The sequence below is a fragment of the Squalius cephalus genome (assembly GCF_949319135.1).
Source record: "Squalius cephalus genome assembly, chromosome: 12".
NCBI lineage: Eukaryota > Metazoa > Chordata > Actinopteri > Cypriniformes > Leuciscidae > Squalius > Squalius cephalus.
In genome coordinates this window covers 17198916-17213812 of record NC_137133.1, presented here as the reverse complement: position 1 = coordinate 17213812, position 14897 = coordinate 17198916, and the positions used below count along the sequence as shown (strand labels likewise).

The following is a 14897-nucleotide window of genomic DNA, read 5'->3' as shown; positions in this document are numbered from 1 at the left end:
CCCTCAAACTCATAATTGTCAAATTGATTTTTAGCCAAGTATGTGCTGGGTTTGGAAATAAAGCTTTGAAAATTTAAGTATTTTACTGTGCATGGACTCTTCCTTACATGTTTAGTCAGGTCAGGTCAGGTTGTCCAATACAACATGTACATGAGTGTTGCTTTATCCACTTATGTAGGAGATATTACATTTACATGTATTCATTCTGCAGACATTTTTATCCAAAGCGACTTACAAATGAGGAATAGGTGAGCATGGGGTATTTACACAAACAATACCTAACACATTTTGGTTTTGGCTCAATTATTAAAAAAATAAGTTAATTTTTTTTTTTTTTTTACACAAACAATATACATCTCTCTGCTACAAATGAACACTTAAAGTTGTGTTCATTTGTAGCAGCCATACAGTTGTATCAGCCAACCATTTCCATACAGTTGCACTGAAAGTAACGGAAGTGCAAATGCTACAACTTACCCATATGCGGGGTTAATTGTAACACACAGAGTGGTTTGTTGTAACACTTGTGTGTAACACATAATTCAGTACTATTTGATCTGTATAGTTTGATATTGTTTGTACATCTGTATAGAGAACCATAATCCATCCCTCATCCAATCTTCCTTCTATTATGGATCAATATCATGGATAAATATGTGAAAGGATTGCACAGTTTTGCAATAAAAATCAAATATTGTAATAGCTTTTGAATTATATTTGTGTGCGGCAGCTGCATGCAAAATTATTCATAACAGTAGGCTAATAATAACGAGCTCAAAATCACATTTTAAAGGGTTTATTGCATGAAAAACAGGCTTTTTAATAAGAGTGAACAAATGTGAAAAAAAAGGAAAAATAAATCATACTTTGACATTAAATTCCAACATTGTTTGTGAAAGTCCAACAAAGTTAAATGTGGCAAAATAAATATATAAATAAAATAAATACTCAAACCTGAAAAGTTGTGTGGCCCCCTATTTTCATTTCATTATCGTTGTACACTTGGCGGCTTAGTTGTAACACTGTGCTACAACTAACCCCGCTGTGTAAAAATAAAAAATAGTTTAAGTCTAGGTAACAGTTGCTGACATGTTTCAAAACGGTGCTCTCTTTTAGCCAAAAAGACAGTAATTAAGGTAATATAAAAGTTAGATTTGGTGACGTACACACCCAACTCAGAAACCGAAAAAAACCGAAAGATGAAAATGTTTTACTTGCATGGTGTCAAAACACTCTTTGTCCAGTATCTTCACGAAATCTTATCAAAACTTTACACAAATCCGCGGGAGACCGTCTTCTGGCAGCGAGAGAAAAAGAGCAGAAACACAACCTGCTTGACCCTGACTAACCATGTAAAAGGTAGGGGTTAAAGTAAAGTTAATACACATCTTCCCCGACAACTGAGGGGAAAAGCGGCCCGGCGTGCGGCAGCCCGTCATCGGCGATCACGCATGTTTCTCCATTCCGGACCGCAGGTCCGACGAATCCCTTCCTGGACGCATGAGGACACCAGTGTGCATACATAGGGAAGAGACCGGTCTCTCGAGGAGAGGCGCGTTCAGTATTTTACAGCGGCTGTGATGAGGCTTCATTCTCCTCAGGTGTGCCTCATCACACGCCGCCAATTCTCATCTTCAGCGCCCCTCCTCTCCAATCATTCACACCCACTCCAGTCGTGGCGAAGGGCGGCGAGTTAAGGGACGGGGTGGCGCTGATTCCCAGGAAGAGGCAGTCGATCGTCACTAATATATATATATATATATATATATATATATATATATATATATATATATATATATATATATATATATAGATAGATGATGATGATGCAGTTGCTCACAGAAGACTTCAGTACTACTTTTTTTGCATTTCTTTTGTCAGGGTTGTCCCTGAAAGACAGTGCTGTGATTTCACAAAGTTCCAAATTATGTATCTAAAAAAACTTGTAAGCGTTTGGTAGCAGTGTTTTTAATTAATCCCACCAGTGTGTAACAAACATGATGCCTGTGTTTTTACAGTTTGTATGTTCTGTCTGAGGGCAAAGTTTGAATTAGGATCCAAAAGTTAGCTGTTTGTAGCGATGGGTTTGAATTTTTTAAATTGTGTGTGGGAATTTGAGAAAATAGCGAGTAGTTCCCAGAATTGTGTCTAAGCAATTGAGAACAAACTGTAATATTAATATATTATTATTGTATAGCCTATGTAGGGTGATTTATTGTTTGCAATAGATATTTATGAATATTTTCATTTAATAATTTATAAATAATTTATCTATTTATTTAACATATTTATTATGTGATTTTCATTTAACTTACTGAATTATAATTATCTATAGAATGAAAACATAGTGCATTAAGCTTACTGCACTTCAGGAGGCTATAGCATTTAAAAAAAATACAAATCATGTTTTAAATAATTTAATCGCATTTAAAATCTACCTGACTAATACGATAGCTGTAGTGAGTCATGTGCTGTTGACAGAGCATGCTCTGCTGAAACTCCTCCTCACTCTCTGCTTACGCTCGTTGCTCCTCTCGTTTGAAAGTTATGGGCTGTGCCGTGCGTAAAGTTCGGCTCCGCTATAAGTATGGAGCCTAATTCTTCTCTGGTATGATACATCCTTTTACTCAAATACACTTCAACCAGCACACAATTACGCCAGGGTGGATAATACAGAAAAAGACGTCTTTATGGCATCAGACCTAAAAAACGTCAGTTATTGCCAGGAGCGCCTAGATGTCTCTGAAGGAGAAACTCCCACAACATCTGCGATCATGTTTTCCGCCGGTGTCCTTGGGAACGTGGTCGCAATAATTCTCTTGGAAATACGGCGGAGGAAACAAGCCGCATCTTTGTTCCAAGTCCTCGTCACATCTTTGGTCATCACAGATTTGCTGGGAACTTTCTCCGTCAGTCCTCTGGTTTTAACTGCGTACTTGAGGAATCAGTCTTTGCTCGGGATGAGTGAAAACCGATTCGTTTGTGGGCACTTTGCATATGCGATGACATTTTTCAGTCTGGTCACTCTCGCTATTCTTCTCTCCATGGCTGTGGAGCGCTGGCTATCCTTAGGACATCCTTACTTTTACGAGAAGCGCTTGAGTAAACGCTGCGGGTACATCACCATAGCTCTCATTTACTTGCTTTGCGCTCTTTTCTGTGTCACACCTTTCTTCGGTTTTGGGAAGTATATTCAGTACTGTCCGGGTACGTGGTGCTTCATTGACATGAACCCATCAGTGACCAAGCATAAAGTGTTCAATATCATCTACGCGACTTGCTTGCTCGTGATGATTGTGTGTACGGTTTTGTGCAACGTGTCCGTCATCTATCATCTTTCACTCATGTACCGAAGACGCAAGGCTCACCGGAGTTCTATCAAACGGCAGAAGGGTCACAAGAGGCATCGGTCCATCGCGAAGGAGGTAGAACATCTGGTGCTACTCGGGTTCATGACAATAGCATTCGTCATTTGCTCTCTTCCTCTTGTGGTAAGGCAGTTACAGACTTGTCAAACACTCAAGTTTCGCCTACACTTTTTTTTTTTTTTTTTGAGAATGGTGTTCAATGTCCAAATTGCAGGCTGTAGCGTACTTTTACGTTAATAGTACGTACAATATGTTTACATTTTTCAATTATATTTATTAAGTTATCCAATTACAAGTAGGCTACTGTACTTTCTCCAATATTCACTTTGAAACATATAGGCTTACTTATTCATTACATAGGCTATAGAACTTTATTTGCTTCTAGTCACTATCGCAGTAGTATGGTGGAAGCTTTTTTTCACCACAAAAATAAGGTAGGCTAATTGCGTTTTTTTATATCACAATTGTGACTTTTTTATATCTCGCATTTCTTTTTTCCTCAGAGTTCTGAGAAATAAAGTGGCAATTCTGAGAATTAAAGTCAGATTTGTCAGATACAAAATTGAAATTTGACTTTTTTCTCTCAATTGCGAGTTATAAAGTCAGAATTGTGAGATATAAATTCCCAATTCTGAGAAAATGTCAGAATTGCGAGTTTATATCTCACAATTCTGACATTATAACTTGCAATAGTAAGTTTATATTGCTAGCTTATCTAGCTTTTCCAGCTAATATATTAACTAGGCCTATTTATTAGTTAACTAATTCTAGTTATTAGTCTATTTCAGTTTTCATATTAATAAAACCAGTGGGTATTCTAATTGTTACTAGTACCATTTTAACTAATATAGCCTTCTAATAGTCATTCAGAATAGTCATTACTAGACAAATAGCATGTACAATAGTTGATATCTCAACCATGTCAATAGAATTCATTGGCAGATGTGTGCAATATGTTAACAAAAAATAGTTAGTTGTCTCTATTGAGTTAGTGACTATTTGCAAAGACTATAATTAGCAGTATGAAGTTAATAAATACTAGTACTAGTGACTCAATGAATACACACTAGGAATATGAACTAGTATCTAATGAAAAGGTACTAGTGAATAAATAGTTTTTAAGAAACTAAAAAAGAAACTTGTAATTTGGATTACTTATAGTGACTTAAAAGTAGCCTACTACTACATACAATTTGAGCTAGTTATAGTTTAAACTAGGGCTGTCAAAAGATTAATCGAGATTAATCGCATCCAAAATAAAAGTTTGTGTTTACATAATATATGTGTGTGTACTGTGTATAATTATTTTGTATATATAAATACACACACATGCATGTATATATTTAAGAAATATTTGCATACATATACTGTATATATATTTATATAGTTTATATTTTATATAAATATAATTTTTTGTATATATAAATAACACATTTTTCTTAAATATATACATGCATGTGTGTGCATTTATATATACAAATTTAATTACACAGTACACACACATATATTATTAAAAACAAACTTTTATTTTGGATGCGATTAATCATGATTAATCTTTTGAGAGCCCTAGTTTAAACTTTAAAGGAATAAATATTTGAACTGCTTGCCATATAAAGTGGCCCTAAAATGTATTTAACTATATTGAAACAAGCATCATTTGTTATCAAGACATGTCAGAATAATATTTGTTATGTTTACCTATATGAAGTAATATAAACACTGTTCAAAATGTGTTCACCAAATTATTACATTCACATTATGTTCTTGTTTTCATAGATTCAACTGTACTTCCGCATATTTAAAAAATATGATGTCATACCCCTTCTTTTTGTATCGGTCAACCCCATCATAGACCCCTGGGTCTTCATCATCCTCAGTCCCCCGGTGCCTCGCCTGCTCTGGGACAAGATGTGCAAGACCATAAAGTCCAAACCCACACAGGAGAAGGTCCGCAGCATTCATCCAGTCCTGTATCAGAAAAGCCCTCCTGGAGATTCAGAAGGAGGCAGTTCGCTGAAAGTTTACACAGGAATTCCAGGAACTGATGGCTCCTGATCTCTAAAACATCTCTGTGTTCATGGGAATGACTATGGAGTGATGACTCACCCATGTTATGAAAACGGATGCCGAAGTTTCGGGTCACTGGATACCTGAACAGCTGGATCTGAGACCTGAGGGTGAAAGAGCTGGGTAGTGTTGCACCTGTGATGTCATGGGGAATATAAAAGATTATAGGTTTTTTTAGCAAGTTAAATGTATTTATTGTCTTTATTTATGGAGAGAAAAACATTTTTATTGACTTAAATGGAAAGTCATGCTTCCTGTTTCAACTGCATGCATGGGGAATGCGGTTCTCTTTCTTTGTTTGACTTCATGCTTCATCAGTTTTGTTTTCTACATTCCATTGCAAATATATGCAGGACTGAATCATGTCACAGCAAGTCATTTCATTGTGAAAAAGTCCTGTGACTGATGACAGTCATTTGGAGGGGAGTTGAACCACTCTAAACTGAAGAAATAAAACCTGATGCATCAAGGAACTGTTTTGGATCAGTCATGTTTAGAGGTATTCACGTATTTGTTTGAATCTCCTGGAACTCAAATGCTAATCTGTGTTAAATCGATAGTTTACCCCAAATGATAATTCTGTCATGATTTACTCACCCTCATGTTGTTCCAAAACTTCTATGTAACATAAGAAGATATTTTGAGAAACGTCTGTTTATTGTTCATACAATGGAAGCCAATGTGCTTCAGCGGTCTTCAAATATTTTCTTTTGTATTCTGCAGAAGACAGGTTTGTAATGACGAGGTTGAGTAAATGATGACAGAATTTTCATTTTTAGATGGACCATCCCTTCAAGAGTGTCCTAGCGATCATCTTGTGAAAAAGTTTAAATCCACATAAGCTATTGGCATATGTTGTCCCATGTCTCAAGAATAAGTGGATAAACTTAGCTGTAAAAAGCTGTAATGTTTATCAGAAGGATCACTGGACATGTTCATTCTGTGTCTTGAGCAACACTTTTACACTCTTTATAACCTTTCATCTGATGAATTTATAACCATGACTCAATGTAAAGTCTAGCAGCCTTGAGAGACAGTTTTTATTTTAGCTCATCAGACAAGTCATCAGACATGACCATTCCCAATATCACTTAACAAATTTAAGACATCATGTTACAAATAGTCATAGATTCTTTCCATCAGCTCACTCCCTCCAGTGGTTTTGGTTTTACAGCCCCCCAAATGCAGAACTTAGTATTCTTAGTAACTCATGAACTATGACAGATATGCCCTTTGGAAAAGCATTTCCTTGTTTATAAGAATTGATTGCAATATAGTGAAAGAATCAAACTATCTGAAATGCATATTTTATAGTTACTGTTTTACATTTTATATTGAATAATGTCCTGGGAGAACTAGAGGCTGCTAATGCAGTTGTGCAGCTTCCCACAATAAACACCAGCTTTTGTGTAAAACACATATGTTTTTAGTTGCAGGTCATTTCCTCAAGAGTCCACATGTTGTGTTTTGTTTAATCTTTAATTGCACTGGGAATAGTTACTCTCACAGGCTAATGAAAAAGAGGCATATGTCCTGTTGTTTACCTTCGTGTGCAGTTCATATGTGTTCATTTAATGTGCTCCTTTAATTGGACATTTGGAGAAGGGGAGAGAGGGATCCTTATAAGGCAAGACCGCAGGGAAACATTTATCTGTCAATCTGGCCGTATATTACAGTCCGTCGTGTGGTCGCTGTGATGTAGTCAGCACAGGACCTGTCAGAGATGTTATTTCTTTGATAAAGTCAAAGTATTCCCGAAATCAGTGTTTGTTTGTCTAGCTTTTGTGGCAATTCGTCACAGATGGATTATGGGCCCCTGATCTAAAGAGACTATCTGTTCTATGTATTTTCTTTTGTTGAATTAGTGCTGGTTTATACCTCATTTGCTGCAGGATAAAGCACACACTTTGATCCAGAGATCCTGGAACTTTTTTTAATGGATCTACATTTTGAGCAGAGATGTATAAATATCTTTAACAAATAATGCTTTTCTGTATTTTGTGGGTTATTCACTTGTGCATCCATTAACAGAAAAAAATCAACTGGCGTGTGCTGTGATGCTGATATAGGGAATATAGTTTTGAAATTGGGTTGCATCATTTCCTTCTACGTTCCTGCTTTGCTGTCCTTTCAAAGACAAATTACGCATACAAACTGCACATACAACAAATTCAAATACTGTCCTTTCAAGTCACCAACTTTGGTGAAATATTCCCTATCCTTCACAAAATGTTTCCACACTGCTGATACGAAAGTCCTGAAAACTGAAAAACAAGGTAAAAAATAAAATAATAATAATAATGCAGAAACCAAATGTCTTTAAAAAAAAAAAAAAGAATAACAACAACCAAACTATTTCTTATCTCACTAATTGAAAGTAATATCCCCATGCAGGGGTAATAAGTCCACCACAATTCCACTGATACAGGGTGTCCCACAGGGCTCAGTATTTGGTCCGTTACTTTTTATCATCTACATGCATACACTTGGTGATGTCATACGCAGATAGGAATTTGTTTTCAGTGGTATGCTGATGACATCCAAATCTATCTTACCACCTCTTCTGATATTTAATATTTCTGCATGTTTAAGACAAAAATCAAACACCGGATGTCCCTGAACTTTCTCAAACTAAATGACAGCAAAACCGAAATAATGCTGATCGGCTTCAGCATACCTGCAAGCTGAATGCACCTGTCCTCTGACATAGATGGAGTTCTTGTTAAACCCTCCTTCCCGTACGTAATCTGTTTCTCATATTGCTTTTGTTGTTAAAAAATCTTTTTTTATCACCTGTGTAATATCGCATGTCTCCGCTCCTCCCTCAATCTGGCTGATACAGAAACCCATGTTGTTCATGCACCATGGAAAGGTGCTATACAAATGAAACTTTTCTTCTTCTTTTAGAGGAGAATTTTAACAAACACACCGATGCACATTCTTCATTCATCATTTCACGAGTTCACACGTACATGAAATCGAATGTAGTAATTTGGCCCGAACCCAGAATACTCCCTCCTTTTGACTGGGATAGAAAACCAGCCAAGAGGTGAGGGGGTGGTGGAAGGATGCTGTGAAACTGTCATGGGACAAAGGTGAGGGAAGGCTATATTTATAATGGCTTCCTCTTGTGCTGATTGGTTGAATACCTGAACGTGCTTCTCCCGCACTTTGTTACATAATGTAGACAATTCAAGTCTAGTCACCTTATAGCACTTTTTACAATACAGATTGTTTCAAAGCAGCTATACAGTGATAATAGGAAATTAATGCAACAAAGATTGTTTTGGCTGTACAGCTGCTCTAGAAGAAAGTCATTGTCTAGCTTAAGTAAGTTTAATTGATTCATTTCCGGTGTAAAATCATTAGTTATTAACTTAGGGGCAGCTTAAACGACACAGTTTTCAACTGAAAACAGAAAACCTTTAATGCATTCTGGTTGTTCATTTACACAACAACGGTGTTTTGGTGGCCTGAGAATGCAAACTTTGAAGTAGGTTTCAAACTGCAAGTTTTTGAAAGCGATACCGTTATCATCTCTGTATAAACTTCTGTATGTTTTGAAACATTCAAAAACGTGAATCTGTGAAAACGGTGACTGCATACACATGCGTATTACGTGTTTAGTCTATAGGCATGTGTGTTTGAATGTGTATGTGCGCAGGCGCGTATTATTTCTTTACAAAGTGACAAAGACATAATACAGCATATATGCATAATACAGTGTTTTTAGTCGTTTCCACAGATCCGTGTGAACTGAGATTGTTTTGAAAATGTTTTCATCTGTACAGAAGAAAAAACTTTAGACGTATAGTTAAAAATCTTGCTATTTTTTTGTAGAAAAGGTACATTGCCATCTTTTTCTGAACAAATTACTTGAATGCATGTCATAAATGTGACCCTGGACCACAAAACCAGTCACATGCATCAATTGTTTTTAAATTGAGATTTAAACATCATCTGAAAGCTGTATAAATAAGCTTTCCATTGATGTAAGGTTTGTTAGGAATATTTAGGAATATTTGGCTGAGATACAACTATTTGTAAATCTGGAATCTGAGGGTGCAAAACAAATCGAAACATTGAGAAAATCACCTTTAAAGTTGTCCATTTATGTTCGCAATTGTGCTGCATTCACTCACAAAAATAAATGTTTTATATATTTACGGTAGGAAATTTACTAAATATCTTCATGGAACATGATCTTTACTTAATATCCTAAGGATTTTTGGCATAAAAGAAAAATCGATAATTTTGACCCATACAGTGTTGGCTATTGCCACAAACCCGTGCACAAAAATGCACAAACAAACTCAGATAGGCACTAAAGCACATTTGATTATTATTATTTTTTTGTACATTATGGTTTAGGGCTGTGTGCGAGAGCAAATTCCCCAATAATTACGTATATTTATTATTTCTTCAGATTTTCAACTCTTGGTGAAATAATACGGAATATTTTTCTATTTATAGAAAGACTAACTTACTCATGATTTCATAGTTTTTGCTGTCTTTGCTATTCGACCCATCACACAGATAGGGCACAAGTGTGTGTTGACATTTGAACATCAATCGCAGGGAATTGAGAAAACATTGCCTGGCACTCTTGGACTCACATCAACACCAGGAACAACACAGAGATTTCATAACAGCAGTCAGATGCTTTAATGACCTTCCTGAAATGACTCAATAGCAAGAGTTTCATCGTGAGAAACTTTAGAGAGAAGTCACTCAAACACCGCTTATTTACAGAGTAAACATTGAGAAACCTAATTACCTGCTGAAGCAATTTGTCTTTGAGAATAACTAAATAAGGATTGAATTAGACTGTAAAAATTCTAAATGATTTAAACAAGTTGAATTTTTTTTTTTTTAAGTTATACATGATTTAAATGCATACTATGTAACTTTTGTGAACAATGAGTGAATACATCATCAGCCCCAGGTCCACAAATGTAATCTGTGCTCCCAGAACTCAACAGAAATCTACGTAGATTTCCACAGAATTTAAACATGCGTCAGTATGAACAGCATAAGCATGTTTATCCAATCAGCACAGAAAAAAATGACAACAGAAGTCAGCTTATTTTAATTGGCTTGAAAGTAAATTATAAACAAATTTAAAGTAAACATATGAAGTCATTGATGAGCTTTAGATGTGCATATTGATAATGGATTTAATCCCCATTATTATCAATAACGTAGACAAATGAAAGCATTACATCATTAAAATGACATGTTCATATCAATGTTCTGTACCTAAAATGGTAAAATAACTTTACCAATTTCTTTGTTATGTACTTAATCATATTTTTTTAGGAATGCATTAATCAAATGATAAAGGTCTAAGTAGATAGAAACATTTAAAATTTGTATAAATAGGCCCTATCTAGAAGGAGATCAATTTATTTTTATATCTTAGTTTTCTGGGAAATTATCAGAGTTCATAAGATGTGTATCTTGGATATAATCCCGAAATATTTTTGTTCCTTTTGAAATCCCTGCAGTAGAGAGTCCACCAAACCTCAAAAATGATTTCCCTAAAGGCGACTGATCTTTGATTATTTTAGCATCCTTAATACTAAAAGACAACTAACACTTTTTTTTTTTATTTAGATTAATTTAGATTTTTTTTTTCCCAAAAGGTAATATGAATGAAATGAAATTAATGTATTGCCCATCACAGTTTGTACACGAATATACAAAATATCATCAGTATATTATGTAAATTATACTATTATATTATGCAATCATTTACAGTATTGTGTGAGTGCATAACTCCGCCTATTCCAGAAATTTGGTTGTAATGCAATGCAGTGCAAAAAAAAAAAAAAGTCCTTGGCTGTTTCTCACATCTGTAATATAGAAATCAGATCATAAAACAAGCCTTGGGTTAAACTGCTGAAACATTCAGTGGTGGCACAGATACAAACATCTCCTAGCCTGTCTTGTATGGGCATGAATCATGATGGTGTGAGGGAGCGAAATGTGACTATAGAGAGGTCAATAAACCAATGAACTGTTATATGGTTTAAACAAACAAATCCATGCAATTGGAAGGAGGATGTGAAACATTAGCACATCTTTAAAGTAAGCTTTAAAAGTTGAGGAAATATTACCAGATTCATGAAAGTCGAGAATGGATTCTGCCTGATGTCATTCCAGGACTTGTCTCAACACATGTTTTGTATCTACAGTTTTTTGGCCCACACATAATCACCCGCAGTGAGCACAGAATTGAAACCTGCCATTCACAAAACTCATGTGTAAGTTTGTAACTAGGGTTAGTTTGTTCATTCGTTCGTTCATTCGTTCGTTTGTTCATTCATTCATTCATTCTTTCATTGTCAAAATGTTTGTAATACTCTCATCTCTGTTTAAAATATTTTTCTACTATGTTTAAATCCATTCATAAAGGTTGGGTTGCACCAGCCGTTCATAAGTTCTTTCTAAAATAGGAATGTAAAGTGCACTGTAAAAAAAAAAAAGCTAAAGCAACACAACACAAATGCTATATAAATGTTGTTCTAAATCTAAAGCAACACAAATGCTATATAAATATTAATATAAATACTTAATCCCTTTGTGCTGGGAATACATTAATCATTTTTGTTTCATTAATAGAAACTGGGCAGTGCATTAGACTAGATCAGGGGCCGGTTTCACAAAGATAGACTTTGACTAGATATAGTAGATAGTCAGACTTCAGATAGACATCAAAATCAGACCGTTGCACAAAGCACTTAAGACTCTGACTATCTTAAGTAGGACTACACTGCAATGCATTCTGGGTAAAATAAGACACTTTTCAAAACAAAAAACATGGCGGATCGAGTAAGCGCATTCATCCGCTCAGTGCAGTTTACCCCAGCGGAAAATATGTGTTTGTTGGAGGAGTATAACAGCTAAGGACATTTTACTTGGGAAATTTAGCGGAGAATGTAGTAACAAGAAGAAAATTTTAAATTATGAGCCATTTTCGCTTTTCTTTTGGCTGTTTGTAATGTAACTGATTGTTACTGCTGGTTGCCAAGGTAACATAGAGTCTTAGACCTAAGTTAGCCTGAGGGTAAGGTGTCTAATGTAATCTGGATGTACTACATTCGCCATTTTGTCATTTTCATGTGACCTACCAACCAGTTGCATCGCTTCACTGCCGTTTACAAATCCTCTCCCGTGGATCATATGCACACTTCAGAATCTCTCAAGAAGTTGAAGGTAACCCGGGTACTTTTTGCCTACTCTTTAGTACTGTGAATTCGGACATAGGCTACTAATCTTTGGTTGGACCATTTCTTCTTAAGGAAGAATGTAGCTAGTAAGTCATAAGCTCTCCGTAAAGTAATGCGTTGTCTCATAATATGCTGTTTATCCTCAATGATATAATAGCAGCCTTCAAATGTGTAAGCAGAAGTTCTGTTGAAATGTCATGACTTATTCTTGATTCTAACTTATTTTGCCTCATGTAACTAATGGTAAAATATGTTTCCATTGAACTACTTAATCATAGATATGTTAATATGCAAAAAAATATTCTGCATTTGAAATGAAAAAGGATCAGTAAACAAATACAAATACAAAAAACATAAGAAATTACATTTATTTATTGTGATTGATTTTATTTGACATGCACACATGAGGCATGTTTAGGTTGGGTTAGTGTTGAAGAGTGTAACAAAGTAATTTATTCACATAATGTTTGCTCTCTAAAAGTGAAAGTGAGTGGATAGAGGATTTGTCTGTCAGGTAAACAGTTCGGTAAACAAGAGCATATTGATGCAGTTCAGTCAATCTGCATTCTGCTGCTTTATTCCAATGGTCACTACTTGTCTGAGACTAACTTAATATTTAATTGAGTTTTGTTTTAATGTGCAACCCAAAAATATTTAGCTGTGTGTAAGTTGTAACTTAGTGCACCTTTACCTCAAAAATCAGTTGTAATTTATGTAAAACTGATGCACCTGGTCTCCCCCAAAACCAGTGCAATACAATCCCTCTAGGCCTGCTAGTGTTTTGTAGACAAGTTCTTAGTTGTTAAATACTTCATAATGAAATTCCCCCTCAGCTAATAGAAGGCCAAACAGAAATGTCTGTGGTTCCCACTGAGACCAAGGGTTTGGCATGTACAAGTGAAGCAGCTGTGTTTACTTACAAAAGTTTACTCTGGAATCATGCTCTCTTTTGAACAGCCTTGAGCATCAACAGTTTTTACTGTCTCTAAAGTGGCTGTCTGGACGTCCTTAAATTAAGATCGTGGACCATTTTGGGGGATTTCTGCCTGGATTTGGCCTACCCAAATTGAAAAGCTTCCCATACCCATATGCATTTGTCAAGGTAGACAATTTTGGTGTAATTTTACAGGATACATACCCTATCGATACGGTTCATTCGAATTGCGTCGCTAGGTGCATTGGGGAAAACTCCATTTTCTCAGATTACTGAAGCCTTATAGAATCACGCAGTGAAACTGCATGAGCCAATGGTCGTGCCGGGGAGCTGCACAATATGGCACTATAGCCCGCCAAAACGGACTGGACTACCCATCTATATAAGCAGGCATTTCACAGTAGGATCTCTGATTAATTCTCCTTCAGCGACGAAGATCTTCTCTTCACTGGACTACGATACAGAAGAAAGCCTTCTCACCATAGAAGAGCCTCGCAGCGGATCAACCTGACTCAATGCACCCTGTAAGAAAGCCGACGACCTGCCAGCAAGCTGATTTACAGCACTCTGCAAACAAGCTGATTCTGCCGTCTCCCCTGCGGCTATCCGGCGATACAAAAGAGCACATAAATGCACAAATTTTCATGTGCCGTTGCTGCAAATGTCGTGCCATGAATGTGGCTTTTCATTTGTACAGTGAGTGAGTTGCCTGTCAGGGGAAATCCCACACAGAAGCGGCGCCTTTTTGGCCTCACCGAGACAAGCTGTTCTTATGAGAGTCTCTCCTCTATGCGCTCATAGATCGCTTTCTTTTCAGTGAGTGGCTCCCCCCCTCATGCTCTCCCGTTCTCTTCCTCCCAGGAACCTTGGAGGAAGCAACAGCGGAGCCAGAGGAGTGAGCTTACACAGGCGCATATCCTGCGTGCCTCACTCTCCCCACAAAGAGAGGATTCTCCCGTGCTCTTTTCCCACACAGACCAGCGTGCCTCTTCTACGAGCAGCCGGGTCCGAAGAGGATCTCTGACATGAAAGCATGTCATTGGTGGCTTCAGACATGGAGGATTGGTTAGGCTCAATGGATGACCCTGCCCCCCATTGTCTAGAGATCCGAGTGGCTCTAGAGCTGGGATGGATAGCGAGTTAATCCACGTCCTCTCAAAGGCAGTCGAGGAGCTTTGACTGGAGTAGTCTACTTCTGAGGAGCCCACACACAGCCACTTGGATGATTGGTTCCTGCTGGTGTGCTAGTAGCAGGCAGCTCATCTGAGAGGAGCACCATTCTTCCCCGAGGTCCAT

General features: G+C 36.7%; 1 protein-coding gene across 1 annotated transcript; it reads left to right on the top strand.

The window, feature by feature from the left end:
• Positions 1 to 2527: 2527 nt before the first annotated feature.
• ptger2b (prostaglandin E receptor 2b (subtype EP2)) lies at positions 2528 to 7410 on the top strand. The gene is made up of 2 exons (XM_079888498.1): positions 2528 to 3491; positions 5145 to 7410. The coding sequence occupies exons 1-2, from the start codon at positions 2691 to 2693 to the stop codon at positions 5421 to 5423; spliced, it is 1080 nt and encodes a 359-aa protein (XP_079744624.1). The 5' UTR covers positions 2528 to 2690; the 3' UTR covers positions 5424 to 7410.
• The last annotated feature ends 7487 nt before the right edge of the window (positions 7411 to 14897 follow it).